The sequence below is a fragment of the Artemia franciscana genome, chromosome 1 (genome assembly GCF_032884065.1).
Source record: "Artemia franciscana chromosome 1, ASM3288406v1, whole genome shotgun sequence".
In the NCBI taxonomy this organism is placed as follows: Eukaryota; Metazoa; Arthropoda; class Branchiopoda; order Anostraca; family Artemiidae; genus Artemia; species Artemia franciscana.
In genome coordinates, this window is record NC_088863.1 from 18,343,432 (window position 1) to 18,368,538 (window position 25,107).

At 35.5% G+C, this 25,107-nt stretch overlaps 2 protein-coding genes across 5 annotated transcripts in view; one reads left to right on the forward strand and one right to left on the reverse strand.

Moving 5' to 3' along the window:
• Positions 1–1,318, forward strand: part of LOC136026548 (cuticle protein CP14.6-like) — a 41,012-nt gene extending 39,694 nt beyond the window's left edge. Inside the window, exon 2 of the mRNA XM_065703237.1 lies at positions 871–1,318. Within this exon, the coding sequence (XP_065559309.1) occupies positions 871–1,245 (375 nt within the window). The 3' untranslated portion in view covers positions 1,246–1,318. The remainder of the gene's footprint in view (positions 1–870) is intronic.
• Positions 1–25,107, reverse strand: part of LOC136026521 (polypeptide N-acetylgalactosaminyltransferase 3-like) — a 181,954-nt gene that overhangs the window by 102,996 nt on the left and 53,851 nt on the right. For all 4 annotated transcript variants that reach the window (XR_010617328.1, XR_010617329.1, XM_065703175.1 and 1 more), the window contains exons 6-8: positions 18,267–18,434; positions 10,078–10,288; positions 4,183–4,300 (exon numbers count right to left, since the gene is read on the reverse strand). Coding sequence is in view for 2 of the 4 variants with exons in the window: in XM_065703175.1 (XP_065559247.1) it covers positions 4,183–4,300; positions 10,078–10,288; positions 18,267–18,434 (497 nt within the window). In the remaining 2 variants the exon portion in view is untranslated. The remainder of the gene's footprint in view (positions 1–4,182; positions 4,301–10,077; positions 10,289–18,266; positions 18,435–25,107) is intronic.

The window sequence follows — 25,107 nt, forward strand, 5'->3', positions numbered from 1 at the left end:
GACTTGGATTATGCTGATGATTTAAGCATCCTAGATGAAAATGTGAGCAAAATGAATAGTTTTAGAGGTTTTGCAAGCTCAGGGTACTAAAACAGGTTTATGTTTAGAAGTCTAGGTCGCTAAAACTTGAAATAAGTGACAATGGTCAACGAAAATGGTTGATCGATCAAATGGACAGCTTCAATTGCCTTGGTAGTATTAATCGCAAAAATGGTGGGTGCCGTGAAGATGTTAAAAGTAGAACTGGCCGAGGCTCAGGGTGTTTTTTTTTACAGTTAAAGAAAGTTAGTAGGAATAAGAATAAAAGTCTGCGAACCACGATAAGAATATTGGAAGCTACAGCGATGACAGAGGCCAAATATAGTTGTGAAGCATGGGCGCTCCGAAAAACGGCGGAAGATTGGCTAGAAGTTTTCCAGATAAATTGCATATGCATTGTTCTGGGTACCACACTGACTGAGCGTATTTGAAACTGTAGGCAGTACGAAAGGTGTGATCCAGTCCCGATTTCTAGGGCTATAATTAGAGAAAGGTTGAGATGGCTAGGACATATTTTGCGGATGAAGGATGACATATGGCCAAAGATTTTCCTTTTCGGCCGACCGTCTAGGGCTAAATGCAAAGCAGGCTTTCCACGGTTAGGGTAAGAGGATATCATAAAGAAAAATTCAACCAAAATGGTAACTTTCTACGAAGGTGAGAAGTGGGAGATTTGAATAGATTGAGAAGGGGTCGCAGCGTGTGTAGCTATGTTGGCCTCAGGTGGCTTGATTCTGCGGTGAGTTACTAGTAGTAATAAAAGTAGTAATATGACTTCGTACATAGACATGACTAGACATTCACAGAAAGTAATAATCGTTTCTTTTCCAGCTTCTTAGTTTTTGTTTCATCGGAGCAGTTGTTGTCCATTCAGCGAAAATCGGAAAAGACGAGACAGAAGCATCGGTTGTACATGAGGATTTTAACCTTAATCCACAGGATGGCAGCTATAAATACGCAGTTGAAACAAATGACGGTATTAAGATACAAGAGAGTGGAAGACAAATTTCAATTGGCAAAGAATTTGGAGCCTCCGCATCTAGGAGCTATGCCTACATAGCTCCGGATTTGACAGAAGTGACACTGACATACATAGCTGATGAGAATGGCTTCCAGCCTAAAGGGGATCATCTTCCAGTCCCGCCTGAAGTTCCTGACTATGTGGTGAAGCTCCTTTCTGACTTAACAAAAAGTAGAAAAGCATAAACAGATATTAAAATAAATAATGAGAAATGTACAAACAGCGAATCATACTAGTATTTTTTAGAATTATTTGATATCTTATATTATACTGAATACAACTTTTATACGTCCTATCAAGACTGAATTTGATTCTAGTACTCAACCAAAATAAAAGTCATTGGAAGGAAACTACTATATTCCAAATGAATCTCAAAGGGTCCTTCGATTCTCTTCAGAGATCCATGCACGTAAAAAGCATTAACGATGCGATGAAAATGAAAACTTGGATAACAAGAAATTTTTTTAACGGAAGCATAAATGGGTACAAAAAGGGGTATGTAACCAAATCATACTCCAGTACTTCCGAGAATTGAAGGGGAATTTTACAATGGGAGGTAAAATACTCGCCACCATTACTATAGAAAAAAAAATATTGACCATGAAACCTTGCTTTACTCTTCACTTGTAAAAATTTTCGCGTATTGACATCTTTTTAACCATGAAAATACCTTAAAGGCCAAAAAGAAAAAAAGAATATGTCACTCATAGGTAAACTTATGTCAGAATCCCGTCAAGACTACTTGGGACTCTAATTATATTATGTTATTTTTAGCTATCGTTATTTACTATTCATTTTTATCATGTGATAAGCATCATTATTATTTATTAACTGCTGATCTCGCAAGAATCTCTTTTCATAGTTTTTACTAAATAAATTAACTACTAAACTGACAAGCAATTCCTCCGAATTGCCTGAAAGAATAGAACAAATTCTAAAATAAGGTCGGGTCAACATTTACTTGTTTGTCATCCACCCGGTTGTGACCAAAACACAACTAGGCATTGTATCTAATCTTTTGTTTTATTCTCTACTGCAACACATATAGTATAGTATATTTGACATGAAAACCCCCGTAGGTTCATGACCACACAAAAATATACAAAAAAAGAAACCTAAAAATAAAATTAACAATATTCAAATACAATTGAAGGATTCAATTTATGCTTTTCATCAAAACGATTAAAGCACAGAAGACAATTCAAAATAATTATACAAACAAAAACAAAATCACGACTCTCACGATGGGCACAAACACGAATAAACCGAATAAACAAAAAAACACGAATAAACGATGGGATATACCTACACGAATAAACCGTGCCAGCTTCTTAATACTAATAAGACACTCATTTCGTAGCAATTTTTCCGCCCAAGGCTCCTCCCCCTCATCCACTCCAAAAAAATATCCTTTTTCCTGACCCTTCCCACTTCCCCAGAAAATGCATTAGATTTTCCTCCTACTCTCCACACATTGGACAAGTGTAACGATGTACTCTTCATTCTAACCCTTCCCAAATATCTTCCCCTTCTTCCCCCAAGTGGTATAAAATAACCTCTACAAGAAATTACCCATTTAATATCCTCCCTAAATTGCCCAACCCTAAAATATATCTAGTCTCCCCATGCCTCTTTTGCCCTAGAATACACATAAGAAAATAAGAAGTTATTATCTGACATCCCCACTTCTGTATTTCCTGATCGACTAAAATAGAACATGCCTATTTGGATACCTCTCCCCTCACCTACCCCTACCATACCCTCTATTCCATTCACCCGACATTCCCCGTTATATGCAATAAAAAAAACTTACAAAAACAATTTAAAGTTTTCGTTTCAGTTACTCAAACTAACTCAGACCGTAGATAGGTTAAAGTAGCTTAAATAAATGCTAAAGGAGTATTGTACAGATGCAGTTTCCCTGCTTTTAACAAAAATCAATTGGGTTATAAAATCCAAATTTTAGAGTAAACAGTGAGAATATGGGGAAGGAGGCGGGTCCTAAGGGTGCGACAACGTCCATCATATAAAAGATAATTCATATTCATTTTAAGTTTCAACGCCACTCTTTACTTTCATTGCTTAAATTTTATTTTTTGCAATTTAATTTTCATTGGCTCTTAATTTCGCTTTCAATCTCCCCTAAAAGAAGTCCGTGGTGAAAAATATGCAAAAACAAGCAGAGAAAAGTAAGCAAAATCATGTTCATTTACTCCCAAAAATCAAACCCATTAGACTCGCGGTTCGATTATGAGACTCACAAGTCCATTTTCTGAAACTGGTGGTTCTGGTTGCATATTGTGTAGCAAGAATGGTTAATTCCATTCTTATAATTACCATGAAACTACTGGACCATGCTCACTAGCCCATATACTCATATTAGACTTTTATTGCATTTTGAACGGATTCATGGAACGAGTGTACAGGAGCTTGATTTTTATAACAGTTTCATATTTCTTCTCGATCCCCTACCCTGAATCTATAGCTGAATTTCTCTTCTTTTTCTTATCAAGAAACGAGCCAAGAGAATGAGAATAGATAAAAGATAGTGTTTACAATTTAAACCAGATTTAATCGCATACGACAGGTCTGAATAGGGGCTGTAATCAATCAACTATACTACCTTAGTTATGACATTCAAATTTGCACATAACAATCATCTTTTTTATACCCTAAATAACGTTGGTATGGGACTTGACCACAAAAACGAGCCATTCTAAAAATCAGCCTAATTAAAACTACTGAAAATCTTCTAATATGATTTTAAAATAAACCCTGTTTCCTGAGCTTTCACACCCTTCCTGATTACCCTCCCCGGACTGTTGGACTACTCCAGGTACTCATTTGGAGCTGGGTTAACCCAGGCTAAGCTTACAGTCGCACCACAGACCTTCGTTATAAACCAAATAATCGACGACACCAGGACTCGAACCCCTATCGCGAAGGAATATGATAACAAGTCTATTAATAGTACATAACAGCACAAACAGTATTTGCTGTAAAATAGCACAGTGACTGTATTCAGATATGGCTAGTAAGAAAATAAATGTCCTGACATAACATAAAATATTTAATAGCCAGAACAGAAATAGATTCGATTTCAAGAAAAGAAAAAAACTCACCCTAAAAGACATTTCAATATTTTCTCCACCCCAAATATCCATGCCTTCGTCATACGCTCCAGATTTAAAAAAATATTGTCTGTCAATCGAAAACAAACCTCCAGCCATGACAGGTGTCCTAAAAGGATTTGATGCTCTTATTAATCAAAATGATCACTCAATATTTAACTTCAATTTTTAAGGTTCATATAGAATATGTAGAAAATACCCATGTATAAATATTATGCTTTGCAGAACCGATTTCTTCGTTATTTTCTTTCAGCTCAGCATGAGACAAGACAAAGATAAGCGACAGAAGAGATAAGGGATATATAATTTGGGCTATATATTTTCACATTAGGGGGCGAGAGAAAAGTATTTGGAAAGCGTAAGGTTAGAAAACAATTCTTACTTCATAATATGCAGAATAGTATTACATAACACATCTTGCATGGACAAGCGCTATACTTTACCCCACCCCATAATGTGCAAATATATAGCCTGAATTTGTTTCTATAGTACTATCCCAATTCGTATTTTAACAACCATAATCAGACACTATTCTCTTCCAATACCATCGCAACTTAAATAAATTTCATTCAATACAGATCGCAAACTCAATAAAACCCGGTTCTACTTACCTTCTATACAAATAGGCGCTATAAAATAGGAGCTATAACAAACAAGTATCCATAATACTAAACCAAAAACAAAATAAATTGCTATTTTTGACAAAAAGCAATAGCAATACTCAATTTCCACCTCTCTAGCTAGAAAATCAACTGCGATCTTCGTTCCTGTTTGTTGTCAAACCTTGTTCTTTGCAATAGAGAGGGCTGTTTGAGTCTGCTATTTGGAAGTTCAAGATATTTTATCATTTTTCCTTATGTAATTTTTGAACTTGATTGCATTGGTTTTCATTTTCGTACTTTTTTTATTTCTCGACTAGCTTTTGCTCGTATTATGTGATGGGTTGTAAATAAATCATTATAATTATTACTATTATTTCCAAAGACAATTATCCACTCATTCCAATGCGCTTACTGTCCTCTTGAATTTCTATCATTCTTAAAGACCTATGCCTTCACTCTGGGTAAAAAGTATTGGATCTTAGTTAGGCAGGCACCATCTTTACAGACATAAAACCAGTGTTTATAGATATAGACAGAACAACCATTCCCTATCTCAACCATTAGACAAAGCCGGACCGAGATGCAAGTGCTCCGGAGAACATTTAAACAAGTAGAAACATAAGCGACATTAGATTTTTTCACAGGTAGACAAGTCAGATTTCTCTTGAACGCAAAAACTAGCTTCACCTTTGTAACACTAACTTTTAAAGAACTTTAAGCCCCTTCCTAGTCCTGTTTTTTAATTTTACTGAAGAATTTTTTTTTGTTAGGAAACAACTAGTGATTCGGTTTTAAGCCGGATTTCTTAAAGGGAAAACGGACTTTGGCGCTTCGCGCCAAAACTTAAGGCCAAACAAGTAAAAACAAGTAGAAACCTAAAAAAAGTTCGCGCCCCCCCCAAGCCCCCCCCGCGCGCGTAAGTCGTTACGCGCCATAGGAGAATAAAACGAAAACGCAGAATGACAAAATCTTTCTCATATACCAGAGTTTAAGAAACTTGAAACAAACATGGCAATAAACAAAACTACAAAATCGTGTTTTAACATACACATATTATTTTAACTTGATCTAATTCCAGCTTAATGGACCAGCTCAGGGACAATAATATTATCAGATGGGTATCAGCAGGACCCCTCCTAGAGACAAGGGTTTCTATTCCATATTAGAATCAGGAGCAAAATGTATTATTTGCTGTTGACAGTACCCATTGAAAATGCCTAAATGTAGTAAATACACTAAATTCAAATTTTAGTGTTAACAGTGAGAATACGGGGAAGGAGGCGGGGCCTGAGGGCACGGCAATATCCATCGCATGAAGGATCTTAGTTTGAAGCAAAAAACTAGAAAGGTAGGGTTTTATTTAAAATTAGATTGAAATGTCTGTATACAGATTATACTGAATTGCCGCAAGGTATTTAATAAATCTCCATTTTAAGCCCCGGTCAGTAGTCCTCTGACATTTATCTTACTTATATTCTTCAGGGATAAGAGAAATTTCGATAGAAGTTTTCTTGTTTCCTTTTATTCTTAGTTATTATCCTCCGGCCAAGTAAGAAAGATTTCGTTTATATAACCGATGATAATATAGTTTTTTAGATTTTTTTTTTAAGTTGCTGTAGGTCATACAAGACGCTATCAAAAAGCGAAAGAGAAACAGTCGCCAAAAAACAAAAAAAAAGTCCTATACTTGATCTTTTTATAATTTCCTTGAACACGATTGGGGATGTTTTTTATTATTATCTGATTTGGAATTAGACTATTAACAATAATTATAATAACATATTAAGAGATACATTGGTAAGAATATTAAAAATTAATGATTATAACAATAATAAAACCAAAATTAACTTAAAAAAATACTTCATTTTCTTAAAGAGTAAAAAGGGCAACATTAACTATTAAACCTTAAAATGTACACATAATACAAGGACCGTTAGTAGAAGGAAGGCTGCGCTGTTGCTCCATCCCAGATCCTCTCCCATTCAAGATATGTGTATATCTTGAAACTTTCAAATTTTGAATTCAAATTCGGAACATGAATATCATCCTCCAGATTGTGTATTTGCCACTGACAAACTAGATTATTAATTCAAACTTTAAATTTAGGCCTTGCCACTCTATAGACAATTTAGATCATGGCAATTCTGTTTCACTGACAATCGGGACTAAACATAAGCACTGTTTTTTATTTTCTATTTTCACGATTGCAAGTTTGTCGTGCCCCTTGAGTTCTTAGCTTGTCAATTTTGGTCAATCGAAGGCATGATCTTACAATGAGATTCAGAACAGGGATGTTAGCTAGCAAGTACCACCGATCTATCCTCCCACCTTCTGCACCGATAAGCGGACTTTTCAGGCATTTGAACAAATTGCAACCAGTCAAGTGCCATACGAACAGATTTGCAAACTGCTTGGTGAACTATGATTATACTTATTTTTTGCGTTTTCTTTGTAATTGTAAAATTAGTATAGTTTAGCGCTCATTTTAGAGCGCCAAATTTAGATAAACGAATACGTATAAAATATATTGTGAATTTGATATTATTGCTCTGAAACTTTTTTGTGGATTAAAATTATAAACTCTATACCAGTAAAATGGATTTATAAAATTTGTTGTATCTCTGCAACTGGACAGTTCTATTTTACAAACTGTTTTTAGCGCAAACTTCTTTGTTGCAAACTTCTTTGTTGCGCAATTGTAAATTTTGTTTCAATAATAAGATTTGTCATTCGAAAAGGCGTGTAATAAACAGAACTTGGCAACAGCAATAGCTAGTTTTTAAGTGAAGTGCAAGGATGATATACGGTCTTAAAAGGAGTAATGTTTGGTTTTTATGTGAAATGTAAAAATTGTCATTTAAATAGTTTTAAAACAATCTTATTGTAAGCAAATTTGTTTTATACCAACTCATATGTTTAGCCAATCAAGCACTAAGTTGCTACATTGAAAAAAAAAAACAACAATGGAAACCACTTAGAACTAGTCTTGCCATAAAGTTGCTAATTGAAAATTCATAAGAAATGAAAGTGAAACTATAGAAGAGACAGCAGCTGCAATGTAGGAGCGAATGTAAAGACTGGAAAAGAGAGACGAAAAACTTTCTACTGTATAAAATTAAAAAGTAGAATAAAAATTAAATAAAGTAGTAGTAGTATTAAAAGTAGAATAAAATTAAAAATTAAAAGTAGAATACAAAACTGTATTCTACTGGATAAAATCTGTTTGTCGGACAGAGTTTTCCTAGGGAATTTCTTGTTATTTTTTATTTACCATACTCGTGATATGAAAAGTGAGCACTCCAAAAGACGGAGGTGGATTTGTTAGATACTTTCCAGAGAAATTATCTACGGACTGTTAGGGGTACCCGTCTGACAGAACGTATTTTAAAGAGTGCACTTTACGAAAAATGTAATGCAATCCCGTTTTCTAGGGCTGTAATTAGAGAAAGGTTGAGATGGCTATAATTTTTCTACGGAAGAAGGGTGACAGATTACCAAAGATTGGTTTCGTCAGCCAACCATTTAGGGCGAAAGAAAAGTGTGCCAATCTCCGATTAGGGTGGTAGAAGGTCGTAAGAAATAATTTAAAAGAAATTAAAACTTCCAGGTTGGGTCTAAAGCGGGAGGCTTCGAATAGGTTGATAGGGAGGAGGACCGTGCATAGCTGCATATGAAAAGTGAGCACTCCAAAAGACGGAGGTGGATTTGTTAGATACTTTCCAGAGAAATTATCTACGGACTGTTAGGGGTACCCGTCTGACAGAACATATTTTAAAGAGTGCACTTTACGAAAAATGTAATGCAATCCCGTTCTCTAGGGCTGTAATTAGAGAAAGGTTGAGATAGCTATGATTTTTCTACGGAAGAAGGGTGACAGATTGCCAAAGATTGGTTTTGTCAGCCAACCATTTAGGGCCAAAGAAAAGTGTGCCAATCTCCGATTAGGGTGGTAGAAGGTCGTAAGAAATAACTTAAAAGAAATTAAAACTTCCAGGTTGGGTCTAAAGCGGGAGGCTTCGAATAGGTTGATAGGGAGGAGGACCGTGCATAGCGACCTCAGAGGACCAAACGGCCTCAGGCCGTTTGGTGTTGCAGTGAGTTGTTGTTAGTAGTAGTAGTAATACAAAAAAATAATCACTAAACTAATTATTTCGATGAGTGGGCTGAAACAGCTGGAGTGACTGGGTGGTTTCTGGTGTAATAAAAATGGTATAACTATCGTTTTTCGGATGTATTATATTTTATAACCGAGTTTGGACAGACAGAAGTGGATGGCCTGCGGGTTTCTCGATGCAATGAAAAAGTTTTATTGTTTTAAACGTAATCTTCCGAAGTGAATAGTATTGTCCTGTTTTAAATGTTACACAGGGGTAATCTGGATTATTACCATGCATGGATTTATTTCCTCGGAAAGAGGGATGATACATTTGTAAAATCTAGAAACCTGTCATTTACAAAGAAAAGTAAAGAAGTGCAGTTTTAAAAGTAGTAACGGCCATAAACTAACAAAGACAAATCTAGCCAAATAAAGCAAGAGAATAACTAAACAAAGCGATGGGGAATAACTAATCTAAATCATTGGCTACAGGTGTCAAAGTTTAGGTCCTTCATATTCTTGTGATTATTCATACAAGAGTTATGACCTGATGATACGTTTCACGATATTGCTCGTGTTTATGGAGTTTTGGTTAAGGTCACCCTGTGTTCTGTTTTGAATAGGGTGTTCTTTTCTTATTTGTAGTTTAAAATCTCCTTGCTATTCTATGCCTTTAGGTTTGAATTTACATTTCTTTTGAGTTTACGTTCTTTTGAATCTATTTAATTCTTCTGAACCTTTTTATTTTCGAGTCTTTTCTATGATCTTTCAAAATCTTAATCTTTGAAATCTGTTTTTAAGTTCAGTCATTTTTTGAGTTACGCTATTATGAAATGTGATTTGAGTAGGCTGACCATATATTCTGTTTTACATGGGACTGTCAGTTTTTTTCGTATATTCGTGATTATTTTCCCATTTTGTCCTCTAAAGAACATGTTATAAAGACGCGATCATTTCCATTGATCGCGATTGTTGGTAGAGTGGCAAGATTTCACTTTAAATTCGGAGCTTAGAGTCAATTTTGTCAGTAACAAATGCATAGCATAAAGCATCATGTTCAGAACTTGAATTCAAAATTTGAATTTTTTAAGTTAAAGATTAGTCTAATTTTGGTTACTCGTTCTAATTCACGATTAGATATAAGGAATGCCCAACTTTCCCTAATGTTTTAAAAATCTTTTTACTAACCTAAAGGGTTTAGTGACATCTTTCTCCCGCTCCCGTAGTGATTTCTCCCCAGCAGTAAACCATCTGAAGTTTAATCCCCAGTTGAAAGCCCCAAAGTTCATCGTCACACTTCTGACTAAAGCAAAGGTGTCATCGTTGATAATATCTATGACGGGACAAACTGCTGACGAAGGACTTTCCTTTACTCTGGATAGCAATGGTTCTAGCCAACCTGGAATTAAAAGCAACAAGGTTACGGCGGGCCTAGTTCAATCTAAATTAGGAAAAGTAAATTAGCATTAAAAAGATACACCCAATTTGAAGCGAGTGCTGGTAGAATAGGCAACACGAACAAAGTATTATTATGAACAATCAGTGAATGGTATTAATTTACCCTTAATTGTTCCCTGTGAAAAATACAATTTTGAAACGAACCTAAACGCAAAAGTCGCATCGAGGGGGCACCATATTTATTTCATTCGATTATTTAGTTTTAGATCAATTCAATTGTTGAGACACAATTATAATTCATTTAAGCTTTTTCTCAAAAAAAGATCTAAACTTACTTTAAACATGAGAAAATTTGCCTGTTTTCTCATTTTTTTTAACGCGTTTGTAAGAAAAAAAATTTTTAAAGCAGATTTTAAAAATGTAATTCGGTATATAATGAGTATAACTGAGCTCTGCTATCAAGCAATACCCGAATTGCCGTCTTACGTCGATGAATTAGAACTGTGGGACAGAAGAAAATTGACAAACAAAACTTGTACGGGAAGTATAAACCTTGACTTTGGATAAAGCTAAAGGCATTAACGTCTCGCCAACATTTTTTTAAATAGCGAATTGTTGATTGTGCCTGTCAGATTTCATTCTTGAATACAACAGCAGATGTGTTTCAGGGAAGATGGCCTTTGGGAGACCATTTCAATCGAAAGTATGGTATCTGATGAAACAGCCGTTTGAACACTTGGCGTAGCATGTTTCTTCTTTTAGGCAATCCAATTGTGCTGCACTTCTGCATGCTTACCGTGCTACCTTGGCAAACCGTGGTACTGGTCGAGATGGTTATGGCAGCACTAATAGATAAAAACCATTTAAACTACATCATATCTCCTACATAGATGTTGAAATAGTCACAATTGTTCATCCTTTAAGCCCTTTTTAGAATCATAAGGACTGATCTCAACAGGGTTTTAGGAGATTTTGCAAAAAAAAACAAAAAAAAAAAAAAAAAAGACATCCATATGCATCAATAACCCAAATACATGGCCCTTTAGAGGAAAAAACAAACATGACAGCATTAGAATTATAGAACAAATAATTATACAGTTTTTCGCAAAGAAAGATCAGGCCCCATCGAGGTGTGTGCCCCTGTGATACCTAAAGATAAATGCAACAAATAGAAGACGTAGTTTGTCAATTGCCTTTTAAACTTCACTTTTAAGATGGAACTAGATCTACATAGCATGGGCAACGTGAGGTGTTGCGGCAGCCTTTGTTCGGCTTCGCCGAGTAAAGTGTTGCGAGATTAACACTTTGGTTTGGTTTCCTCGCTTCGATTAAATGCTGAAGCTTCTAATCGGTAAGGATCTTAAAATAAATACTAGGTACACCAGCTCTCAAAAGTTTCAAACCCCTCATCGATGAAGATGATTATAGCCTAACAGCCGATTATTACTTGGAAGTCCCCGACATGTCTTACCACCGGAACCAAATTGGTCTTACCATCAAATGTACCGGAAACAAATAATAGGTACACCAACTAGCAAAAATTGCAAACCCCTCATTGCCGAAGATGATTATGAGCTAACAGCTGACTGTTGCTTAAAACTCTCCCTATCAACCTCCTTAAACTTTCAACACAATTTTTCTACCAAAAAATGGATGACATATAATTTGATCAGCACATCAACGAGTTATCGACTGCCGTGAAAAAAAAATCTATCTGTCTTAGTTCAAAAGTTGACTTCTTTGCTGTAGGCCAAGTTTCTAACGTCATCACTTAGAAAGGAGCAAAGGATAAACTCTAATTTCTTTAGCCACGAGAGAACTTTTAAAGTTTCAGAGGCATATTTGATACCATTTGTGTATCGGCCTACTTTTGGTTTCAGTGTGTACCTTACTACTGAAGTTATCAACCCCATTAAACTTTCAAACTGGTATATCTCATGAAGGAATTTTTCTACCAAAAAATGGACGAAATATGCTTTGATCAGCTGATCAAGAGCTATCAACTGCCGTCGAAAAAAAATCTATCTGTCTTAGTTCAAAATTTGACTTTTTTGCCGTAGGCCAAGTTTCTAACGCCATCACTTAGAAAGGACCAGAGGATAAACTCTAATTTTTTTTAGCAATGAGAGAAAATTTAAAGTTTAAGAGGTAAATCAGATACCATTTCTTTATTGCAATTCCAAGTGCGAAAAACTGAATGATAAACTCAGCTGAAATCACGAACAGAAATAGGTAGAAACAAAAGATGGCAGCACTTTCGGTCCCCACTTTTTTTTTTATTTCTGTAAATTTTTCTATTTATCACTCAAAGAAGATATATTGGTTGTGGGGCCGGGCAACTGCCGCAAATATTTAGCACTTATAGATTTTAGTCCATCTTCAATTTGAAACTGGTACCTGCCTGCTTGCCTGCTAGAACGGAGCTCTCCACTCGAAAGGCATGAACATAGTTTGACGAATTGAAAGCTTGACTGCATAATTCCAGATAGTTCTCTCTGACATCTATACATATAAAAATGTACTGTCTGTTGTCTGTCACTAAGTATGATTCCTGATCTTTTTATATATAAAAATTTTTGATTTCCTTCTACAGTTCACTGTTTTATTAAACATTTTATTTGTTTTCACTATTTTCATTGCTTTTTATTTGTAAACAAAATCATTTGGTGATTTTTGTTCAACGGCGTTTTGATTTACTCCTTTTTCCAGACAACATACTTTCAAATATAAAAAGTTAACTATCATTTTGATGTTAAAAATTTTCAATTTTTCAATTTTTCGGTGCAGCAAAGACTTCTAGACTTTCGAGACCGTTGTCAAAAATAAGTTAGAGAGGAAAAATCATAAAGTAGAGAATTAAAACAAAACAAACAAGCACTTTCTTCATTCTTTCATTGCACCTCCTACTTGATATGGAAAGCAGTAAAAAAGTGTCGTCAGAGGTCGTAATGGTTCCTTCGGCTGACTCAATCATCTACAAAGGGGCTAAACATCCCACCTGATGATATTTAAGCAATAGCAAAAAAAACATTGACATGTACGAGGGACTTTTTTCCGGTGTCTCTTGACGAAGATCCAAGAAAGGGTATTTTTCAAAATCAAGCGGGAAAACATTTTGGTCCTTTAATGAAAAAATTTTTTTTACAAAATCTAGGTAGGAAATCGATCAATCCCTCCCTCCCCCTTTTTACAAAATGGTATTCTCATATATGGGGGGAGGAGATGAAAACTGAATTAATTAATTCTTTCTTATTCTTTTTATATTACTTCTTCCTTATAAGTTTAAGGTTGAACTTCTAAGTTCATAGTAGTCTAAAGAAAAGCTGAAGTCTAAGCAGATAATAATTTAATCTTTTGTTAAATTTTTTTTCTTATTTAAATTAGGCAACGGTCAATTGTGTTTACAAGCCTTCTAATGTATTCCCTTTTTCCAGACCATTTACTTTCAAATAAAACAGATGAGTTTCATCACTTCAGTAATAAAAGCTCGGTTGTTTGATACAGCAAGGACTTAATTAACTTTAGAGAACTTTATTCGCAGAATGTCAGAGAGAAAAATCTTATAGCGGAAAATTAAATCAAAGAAAACAACCACGTTTTAATTCTTTCATTGCCGCTCTTACTCTGACTTGGAAAGCAGAATCAAACCATCAAAGCTTTGAAGACTGCAATAGTTGGCTTTACTTAACTGCAAAGGAGTTAGTAAAGATTGGGTTTAGTAGGAGGTTATACAATAGAGAATTAAATCTAAAGGAGTAACTATTTTCTTATTCCACTATGGTAACTTTTATATTTGAAAGTTTTATTAAATCACTGTGGCCCGTAGAGGTTATTGTGTTTCCTCTTTAGTCTACTCCAAACGTACTGGCAACCCTGCTTGTAGATTGTGAAACTGGTAGGTATCATGAAATACCAACTAAATTTATGTGTAAAGGAGTCCATTGAATATTATAAGATACTAGCTGTTGGGGTGGCGCTTCCCAACACCTAGTTGGTGGGGCGCTTCGCGCCCCCCAAGCCTCCCCACGCGCGTAAGTCGTTACGCGCCATTGTAGTTGTGTCCCTGTGTCCCACCTGTGAATAGAGATAGATATATATATATGTTTTTAACTACGTAAAACATACGAATATACAACATTCTCCATGGGAAAAACAATCCGTATTCAGATCTATACCTCATTATTCTAATGATGTGTCCCTGTGTCCCGGTCGTCATTTATATTCCCTGTGTCCCGCTCGTCATTTGTGTCCCGGTATCCCAGTTTGTAATTTCTCTTTGAATGTCCCGGTCGTCATTTATATTCCCTGTGTCCCGGGCGTCATTTGTGTCCCGGTCTGTAATTTCTATTCGAACAATCCCTGTGTCCCGGTCGTCATTTATTTATCCCGCCTGTGCCCCCGGCGTCCCCGTTGTAGTTGTGTCCCTATGTCCCGGTCGTCATTTATATTCCCTGTGTTCCGGTCGTGATTTGTGTCCGGGTGTCCCAGTCTGTAATTTCTCTTTGAGGTTCCCGGTCGTCATTTACATTCCCTGTGTCCCGGTCGTCATATGTGTCCCGGTATGTAATTTCATCAGTTGACAAACATGACGTCAGTCGACAAACAACTTCATGACGCATACAGCTCAATCCTTATAATGACGTCAGTCGACAAACATGACGTCAGTCGACACACAAACATGACGTCACTCGACACACACACACACACACACACAGACAACTTATTTATATATATATAGATAGATGAAAGTGCAATGTCTGTGTACAAAAATAAAATGACAAATAGATGAAAAAACAAAAATAGCAAAATGGCGGTGGTTTCCAAAACTGTATACCAGAAAATCATCCAATAATTCGACAAACACTTTCAGCTAATATCAACTATTTTTGTCAGAAATAGACAAACATGAAGTTTCTAAATAGATGCGATGAATCTTATTAAACATGAGAGCTACCTGAGCTAAACCTGAGTTTATTTGCGAAATAATCCTGATCTTGCATATAGTTTAAATAAACGTTCTATCTTAGAAGATTCAAAGCAAACAGTTCTTGCCAAAACAATCGTCTTACGACACTACCTTTATAAGTTCATTTATGACAAGGTGGATCAGTAACAGATTGCAAATAGTGCCCTCCAATATTACATAAAATTGGTCATGTTTAAAAAGACAGATCCAAGTGGGGTGAAGCTTGTCTCGAACGAATCTTTAGGAGCCACTACAGAAAGCAATTACTTAAAATACTTGCGTCCACAGTAATTTTCGCGGAAGAAGCTTCAATAAACCTACTTTTATTTTTTAAAGAAAAACCGGTAATGGGAGGGGCAAAGAGCGTTGAAATGCCATTGGACGATTTTGGTTCTTAATTCATACAGACTGAACTACTACTAGAAATCCTTGCGTGATTCCAATTCAAATAAGATACTAAATCGCAAAATGTAATGACTCAAAATTGCAACGATTCAATACTGAGCTTGTTTTAGCGCAGTCATTTTCCGGTTGTTTTTTTTCCGATGTACAACACTACAACGAAGTTGCCGTACCCTTTTAAAGTATTAAGAGTATCTAATGAGTTTTTATACACAAATCAAAAGAAGAAATATACTTTAATCAGCTGTCCAAGGATTAGTGACCAGCGGACAAAGAAATTATGTCTTTCTCAGTTCAAAAACTGATTTTCTTGAAATGTGATACCACTTTCTAATATCACTACTAGGAATGGATCAAAAAATAAGCTCCAGTTTCTTTAGCAATGAGAGAACTACAAAATTTATGGATAATTTACTTTTTAGGACCTTTAGAATTGTCTATGTTTCGCTCTACCAAAGTCCCAAACATAGGCAATAAAATAGCAAACTCAACCGAAATCACGAACAAAAATGGTGTTCAAAACTAGACGACAGCACTTTCGGACCTGTGGGAAAACGCTACTTTTTAAGACCTCTAAGATTTTCTATTTGTTATTTTAAGAAAATATCTTTTCTTAAAAAGCCAGAAAACCGTTACACATCCTAAGCAGCTTCAGAGCCAAATCTGACTTCAATTTGAGGTTACTGTCTGCCTTTATTGCTTGTTTGAAACGAGCTTTCACTCGGAAGGAGAAATTTGGCTCTAAGAAATGAAACCTTGGTTAATAAACTGCAGATAATTTACCCTGATTTAGGCCATGAAACTTAAGTTCAGCTAATACACCGTACATTCTCAAAGAAAGGCAAAAACCTTCCTATGTGGCCCCAGGCAAGAATTAAACACAGCTTTCCAAGATAGATTATCATATTGATCTCTCCTTCCAGAAATGCACTTTCTGTAGGGGCCGCAGACCCTTAACACATTCTCACCACAGACTAAAATTTACTGCATAGGAAAAAGAAAGTCAGGACGAAATTAAAGTCTTGTTCTCAAAACACAATTACTCTGTATTTCTTCAACTAAGCTTAGGCATTAAAAACACACGGAAGGTAAGATGGGCTTCGGTACTTCACATTTCGTTATGTGCTATTTTCTGGAAAAGGTCAATTGATACTTCACTGAAAACAAAGCAAGTATTACCGTCTAATTCGACCTTTTTTCTTACACAAATAGATGGATATTATAATTTTTCAGGTAAAAAATTGTTCTGGTCACATCTTGGCTGCCTTACAACAGCCTTACGTTTGCATTAGGCCTAGTTCTTTCAATAAACAACTAAATCATAATAACAGTAAAAAAAACACAACTGTTGTTGTAATAAGTTGAATCCCTAAAAAACACCATCCTTCAGCAGTCAGTATTCCATAATCAGCGTTATTAGCTGTTTTTTGGAAAAGTAAAATTTAATCTTCACCTCCTCCAACAAAACAAGAATTATCAACTGATGCACCCCGTTTTCTTACACAAATGGGAGGATATTATAATTTTTGGTGTCAAAAATCGTTCTGGTTATAACTTGCCATAAAACAGTCTTCCGTCTGAAACAAGCCTCCTGTCTGCATTAGCCCTGCCGTATTTGAACAAACAACTACTTCCTAATGACATTAAAAAATTGTTTTTGTCGTAGACTCAGGGCCATGTCCAGGACTTTTCTTAGGGTGGAAGGGGTTTGGAAAGGAGGTTTTCCACAAAAAAAAACTTAAAAATGTATCATGAATTTATTAATACCCATTTTTGTTACGTTTTTACGAGTCGGACAAACAATTTGAGAGGGGGGGGGGATTCGAACCCTCAGACTTCACTTCCCCTAGATACGGCCTTGCATAAGCTGAATCCCTAAAAAACACCGCCCGTCAGTAGCCAGCCTTCCATTTTCAAAAAACTGCTTCTTAAGGACAGTTAAAAAGGCCCCAATTTATTTTGTTACATCATGGATGCTCCAAAAAGCGTCCCGTCAGCAACCATCATTCTATTTTCCAACAGACAACTACTTCTTAACGACGGTCAAAAACTTTCAACTGATTCTTGGATTATCTTGGATTCCTAGAAATAGCCCACCCGACTGCAATAACGCTTCTATCATCAAAAAAGCAACTGTTTCTTATTAAAAATAAAAAAAATAAATAAATTGTTTTTATCACATTTTAGATGCCTAAAAAAGCCTTTTGACAGCAAATAGCCTTTGGTGTTCCAAGAAACAATTACATCTTAATAACAGTAAAACAAAATAAATTGTTTTGTCGCATCGAGACATTTTATTAAACGTACATCCAACATTGTTACGTTCTTCCCTTAAACGTCAGATAAAATGAAAAGTCTTGAAATGGGCTATTGACAAAAAAAAAACATTTTCTCAATCAGTCCTTATTACCTTGATTACATCTTAAGCGGACATAAAAGAAACATTACTTAACAGCAATATAATAAAACTATGTTAAGAGAGAATTACTACTTCTTCCACATCTTCAAAAATTTCCAACTAAAATTACTAAGATTAACACCTTTCAAGAAACAGCTACCAAATCTAAACTAAATACGACTTCAAAGTTTCCCAAATGAAGCAGGAACTAACCTGGTGTGGTTTCGCAATGAGCATCAAGAAAGGTCAGAACATCACCAGTCGCATTCTTAGCACCAATCAGGCGAGCCTTGATTAGGCCAATTCTATCCCTGCTTCGTAGGACTCTTACGGGAATACTTAGCTTCAGTAGATGCTCTTCCAAAGGGGCACCAAGAAAAGCTGAAGAAGAAAAGAACTCATTATAGATATGTAATTGGTTTATTCCCAATGGACTCCTTGCCTAGTATGTAGGATAAATGAGTTAATTGCACTGGGTTTATGCATAAGAATACGATATCTTTTATAAAGTACGAAATCTTTCTCTTAATGTAAAAACTAAATAGAATACAAGAATAGGTACATAATTTTGCCTTTATTTCAATGTCGTCGCAAGAAAGGGCATGGAAATAAAAGAAAAAAATTCTGAAAATTCTGAACAATAAAATTTATTATCAGAAGTATATATTCTTTTAATAAGATTTCCATTACGAGTTCATTCCCTATAATTCCGAGCCAATGAATTAATTACAACTAAGAATTACATTACATTAAGCTAAGAAAACACAAAATCCCTAACAGTCAGTCACAAAATCCTCATTAAGTTAATTACAAAATCTTACTTGTTTGATATTTATTAGGACCTTGTTAGTTTAAAACTAATTAGTTTAATAACAGAGTTGAGACAAAATGTTTTCTTTCTGTCAGGTATTAATGGTATAAATCCCTAACATCTTGAAATCTAGGACTACAGTTTGAAGCCTTATTTTTACTAAACCATGCATACAAGGATCACTTTCTGTTGAAGGCTAAGCAATCTAGTGATTGACCTTTCTGAAATCCATAAAATCCTAAAAACTACAACTGCCTGGAAAAAATAGCTAGGTGAGAATATATAGGATATTTAATCATTTAAGATTATATAGAATAAAATAAAAGCAGTGAAAAAACAGACAAATTCAAATTTAAACTACAGTCTTCGTATTTTAATTTTGTGAAAATGAACATATAAGGGTGAGTATTGGGTGCTATGTTGGAAGGATACCCATGCTAATAGGAAGATATTGGGGTCCTGATATACCCTAATATTCTATACTGGGATGCTTAATATGGATACTGGGGTACTGACTGGGGTCCTGATAGCCCCTGATATACCAGAAATCCACAATTACCCCAATGATTTCATCCCGTTTCAAGATTAAAAAAAAAACATATTAGAAAGAATATACAGGAGATATAAAATTTTGAGAAAATATATAGGCTACAAAAAATTTAGAGTAATTAAACCAATAGGAGAAAATATTTTATCAAAATAGAAACTACCATATTCATTCTTGGCTTCAGCAAAAATAAATATAAAGGTGTAGACACAGGGTGCTAAGTTTACAGACCTTGCTAGTACGAAAAGACTAGGGTTTCAGCTTCCAAAATATACAAGAAATCAAAATTTATTACTAGAACTTCTATTTCTTCTAGAATCGTAAAAAAAAAACACTTTTGAACGTGTATTTTTAGAAGAGAATGGAAATAAGAAAAATAGAAATATCTAAATTAGTAAATTCATTCTTATGTAGGTAGACTACTCTTCTTTGCTTGTCCTTTCATTTAGAGCTGCAATAAAAGAAAGCTGAACTAATTTTATGAGCTTAAACAATGACACCAATAAAATGATTTTTAGGAATCGAATAGCCTTCCATTGTCATTTTGACCGCACGGAAGTATACTCTCTAACCGAGATAAGTATTTATCGAAAAAAGCACCGATGATGAGCTCAAAAGCGTTAAAACAATTCTTTTAAAAGCCAAAGCCAAACTTACAACAAGCCAAAACTATGACGCCAATAAAATGATATTTACAAGTCAAATAGCTTTCCACTGTCGATTTGGTAGCAGGGAAGTTTACTCTTTAACCGAGGTAAGTACCTATCAGAAAAAAAAACGCCGATGATGACCTCAAGAACCTTAAAACAATTGTCTTAAAAGCCAAAGCCAAACTTAAACAAAGCCAGATTTATAACCCAAACTTCAACCATAATGCCAATAAAATGATACTTATAAGTCAAATAGCCTTCCACTATCTTTTTGACCGCACAAAAGTTTACGCTCTAACCAAAATAAGTACTTATCGGAAAAAAGCGCCAAGGATGACCTCAAAAATCTTAAAACCAATTCTTTTAAAAGCCAAAGCCAAACTTATAACGACCCAAATTTAAACTATGATACAAATAAAATGATATTTACAAGTCAAATAGCTTTCCACTGTCGATTTGGCAGCAGGGAAGTTTACTCTTTAACCGAGGTAAGTAGTTATCAAAAAACAAAACACCGATGATGACCTCAAGAACCTTAAAACAATTGTCTTAATACCCAAAGCTAAACTTAAAACAAAGCCAGATTTATAACCCAAACTTCAACCATGGTACCAATAAAATGATGTTTATAAGTCAAATAGCCTTCCACTATCTTTTTGCCCAAAAGTTTACGCTCTAACCAAAATAAGTACTTATCAGAAAAAAGTGCCAAGGATGACCTCAAAATGCTAAAAACAATTCTTTTAAAAGCCAAAGCCAAGCTTAAAACAAGCCAAACTTAAACTATGACACTAATAAAACGATATTTACAAGTCAAATAGCTTTCCACTGTCGATTTGGCAGCAGGGAAGTTTACTCTTTAACCGAGGTAAGTACTTATCAGAAAAAATCGCCGATGATGATCTCAAGAACCTTAAACAATTGTCTTAATAGCCAAAGCCAAACTTAAAACAAAGCCAGATTTATAACCCAAACTGGTACCATGACGCCAACAAAATGACATTTACAAGTCAAATAGCCTTCCACTATCGTTTTGACCACACGGAAGTTTATTATCTAACCGAGATAAGAACTTATCAGAGAAAAAGCACTGAGGCTGACCTTAAAAGCCATAATACAATTATCTTAAAAGCCAAAGCCAAACTTGAAACAAAGCCAGACTGTTTTCTGTTTTATAACCCAAACTTAAACCAGGACGCCAATAAAATGATATTTACAAGTCAACTATCCTTCCAATATCGTTTTGATCGCATGGAACTTTACTCTCTAACCGAGATAGGTACTTATCAGAAAAAAGCGCCGGGGATGAGCTCAAAAGCCCCAAAACAATTCTCTTAAAAGCCAAAGCACAAAACGGGATTTTCCTGAAAAATGAGTTTTCGTACATAAATAAAACTTGACAGCAGATAAAGGGTGGACTTTTTAATATTAAACTCGGCATCTTGCCTTTTCCACAAAGATTCAACAAGGGACATTCAGGATAAAAGCCTCTGCTTAATGTGTTTTATGGACGCAAATTTAGATGTTAAGGCTGTAGATTGCCAAACTGTAAAATAAAAAGTTCTCTTGACGAATCCCTGAGAAATCCCGACGAACCCTTTTAATTTAGAAATCAACTAAATTAAAAGGTTAAAGATCACTTCTAGGCCACTGCCAGAGTAAAACTAATTTCCTTGTTCTACTTGTTTTAGGGCTTGTTTTAGAGGGCTTTTGTAGAACTATGGTAGTTTTGCATAAGGCTTTATAATGCTAAACAAAAATAAACGTACTCGAGCCTTACGCTTTAGTGCCATACAGGGCCCTTTTCGTCTGCCAGCCCCCCTTCCGCATGTGAAGGCATGCAAACCATATGCAAATGGCAATGTACAGATTTATTATATTACCCTTTAGTCTACAAAAGTTAGAAGTAAGTTTCTCAAAACCAAAGTCTTTATCAGTTTGAAACGTTGAAATACTGTCAAAGAAGTGCCTTTTTGGAACCCCATTTTTCTTTTTTCCAGGGAATAGGGGTCTTCTAGATTAATCTCAGGGGATTTATAGATTATCACTTTCAGCTACCGTTCAAGGAAGGCTCCCATATCGTCCCAAAAATAGTTCAACTTATTGTAGGCTACTTTAAGAAATTACAATCCAGCTCTAATATTTCATCTCCAAAAATATCCATAATCCAACTATAAAAAAGAGAAACAGCTACATAATAGTCGTCAATACACCAGTAATAGCTTAAAAATATACCTTTAATATTACCTTATAGTGTTCAAAAGCAAAGTACAGGTAGTCAGTTTAGTTCAAATCTTAATAGAGACAGAAATTAACAGAGAGGTTTCTTCTGGTATTTCAGCCTACTAACTTGAGTCGTCCTCTTATAAATAAATTGATTTAAAACCCCGAAATGTCAATTAGTATATATTATCTGGGCTTACCGAACATTAATAATTTGGACAATTCAGTTATGGTCAGAACCCCAAGGAAATTTTGCACCTTATTTGCATAATTTACGTCACATTCTACTCTTGCATAGCTGATTAACCGTAAGCTGACAAAGGTGATGCAGAGGCAATCAAACTGTAGACCGTAAAACAACCACAAAAGAGAAACTTTTTTCTGTTTTTTGTTAATATCTCGTCAACTGTTCACCATAGAACGATGAAACCTATGCCATTGAATGCATCACAATGAGAGAAAAAAGAGTACAGAATCCGATCGTATCTATTTTTATTGCTTACATTTTTTAAGAAGTGTCCCATGATTGGACCCAGTTTCCAATCTAAGGACAGTAACCTGAATCACATTGTTAGACCTTGTTTTCGCTGTTTAAATTTTCTAGGGTTCGTAACTTTTGATGGGTAGGACTAAACTTAATGAAACTTATATATTTAAAATCAGCATAAAAACCCGATTCTTTTGATATATCTATTGGTATCAAAGTTAAGTCTTTGAGAGTTTCGTTTACTATTGAGCCGGGTCACTCCTTACTTACAGTTCGTTAAACCACGAACTGTTAGTCAAGTTTCTTACAAAACAACTTCAAATTTTTTTTAGAAAATCAACTAAAACGTAGTTAATAACATAAATTATCCTAGGCACTGAGCTAGTTAATTGGCAATCTTCCGATATCTTGGAACTTCAGAGTTCCTCTATGAGTCAACTCTGGAGGCTGGAGAAATTTTATAATGTCAGACTTGCTGAACGTGGCCTTGTCTTCCTGCGCTGGGAACGCAAAGTAAGGCGAGGCGGTCTTCTTTAAAAATTCGGCCATGACTTTCCCATGCTCCACTTCATTTACTTTCCTAATTTAAAGCTTCTGGCTTTTGTTCTTCCAAGTGTCACTGGGGTCCTGTAAGTTCACTATAACACAGGATCTAACAGTCAATCTAAAGTCTCTTTTTGGTTCTTCTGTGTCAACCTCTGGTTCTGTGCTTCAGAAGAACTTGAGCCTTGCAAGTTGTAATCCTTAAGTTCAGCACTGGTGCTGCTGTCTTCGCTGAAAAAGACCACTAGGCTGTCATCACTTTCTGTGCTTGAAATTCTCGCCTTTATAACTTTGTTTCTGATTTGTCCCAAGCTTGTTTGGTTAATTTTTTTACCACACACACGTTTTCTTTTTTCTAGGATTAGCTGTTTTCTTCTCTCCAGCAGAACGTGACTGTGTGTTAGGTGGAAGATTGACTGGTTTGTCTACCGACATTGAGCAGTCATAATCTGACTGTTTCCCGGCTGTACCAGTATCCCTTGTTCTGACACTCCGACCGGCAGTCACCCTTAGCCTTTTTTCTGCCACGGCCTGCTGCGTTATTGTTTCCATCTGTCAAACCCAAGGGCTCCTCAGGACCAAACGTAATTTCTCTGAGATAAGAAACAAGACTATCTTGAGGTTCACCACAGTTTTCGTTAGTTGGGTCACCCGGTGGCTGACGAGCAAGCACTATTTCTGGCTTAAATGGATAGATCCCGCACATTCAAAAATCAGCTCTGAGGTTTGCTGGAGCATTTGATTCAATCGACCTGAGAAGAGTGTTCAGAAGCTTCGGAAACTCATTTTTTCAACGGCACTTAGATTTCTTCCTGGTCCCATCTCCCACTTGTCTAGAATTTACCTCCAGTGCCGTTTGAAAGGAGCAGAAAATGCAACATCCAGTGGCTGTAAAAGATGAGTTGCGTTTGGTACCAGAAACTTAAAAAGTTAGTAGTATAGGCAATTAGTTCACACATCCAAAGCGTGAAATCAGTGGCATTTCAATGTTTTCCCTTGAGAGTTGTTTGTGCCTTTGAGTGATTAGAAAAAAGAGGTTTTTCAACAGAAAGTAAGGATCAACATTAAAACTTAAACAAACAGAATTATGATATGGGGAGGATACCCCCTCCACAATCCTTCACTCTTGAAGCTAACGTTATTCAGAATGTTCAAAAAGCTATCTCATTCTAATTTAACGAACCTTTTGTTTCGCTTTCTGTTCGTAAAGGATTGGGATACAAAATCATACTATAGCGTAAAGAGTGAAGTATTTAAGAGGGAGCATCCCCAACATTCCGCCACTAAAAATTCCTCCAGAGAAAATTAGCCCCCGGAAAATGTCTGTTTACTTCCCAATAGCAAATGCTATGTGTAAGCAATAGGCAACAGGCTTTTCTTTTTTGAATTAAATGAAAAAACAAGTTTTTTTAACTGAAAGCAAGGAACGACACTAAAACTTTAAATGAACAGAAATAATTTCGTGTATGAAAGGTAATGTTCCCTCCTCGATGCCTCGCTCTTTACACTAAAATTTGACTCTTCGTTACAACTCTACTTTTTAAAACAATAAAAACTTTAGCGTAAAGAGTGATGCGTTGAGGAGGGGACCTCCCCCTTTCATTTACGGAATAATTTCTGTTCGTTCTAAGTTTTAATGTTGCTCCTTCCTTTTAGTAAAAAAAAAAACTTGCCTTTTTTTATTTAGTTTCTGAATGTTTTTCAACTAATACAGGTTAGAATTTAGCTCAACGTGAATGAAAAATTAAAACCAAATTTGCAAATTAATTTCGGAAGATTTATTCCTTAAATGA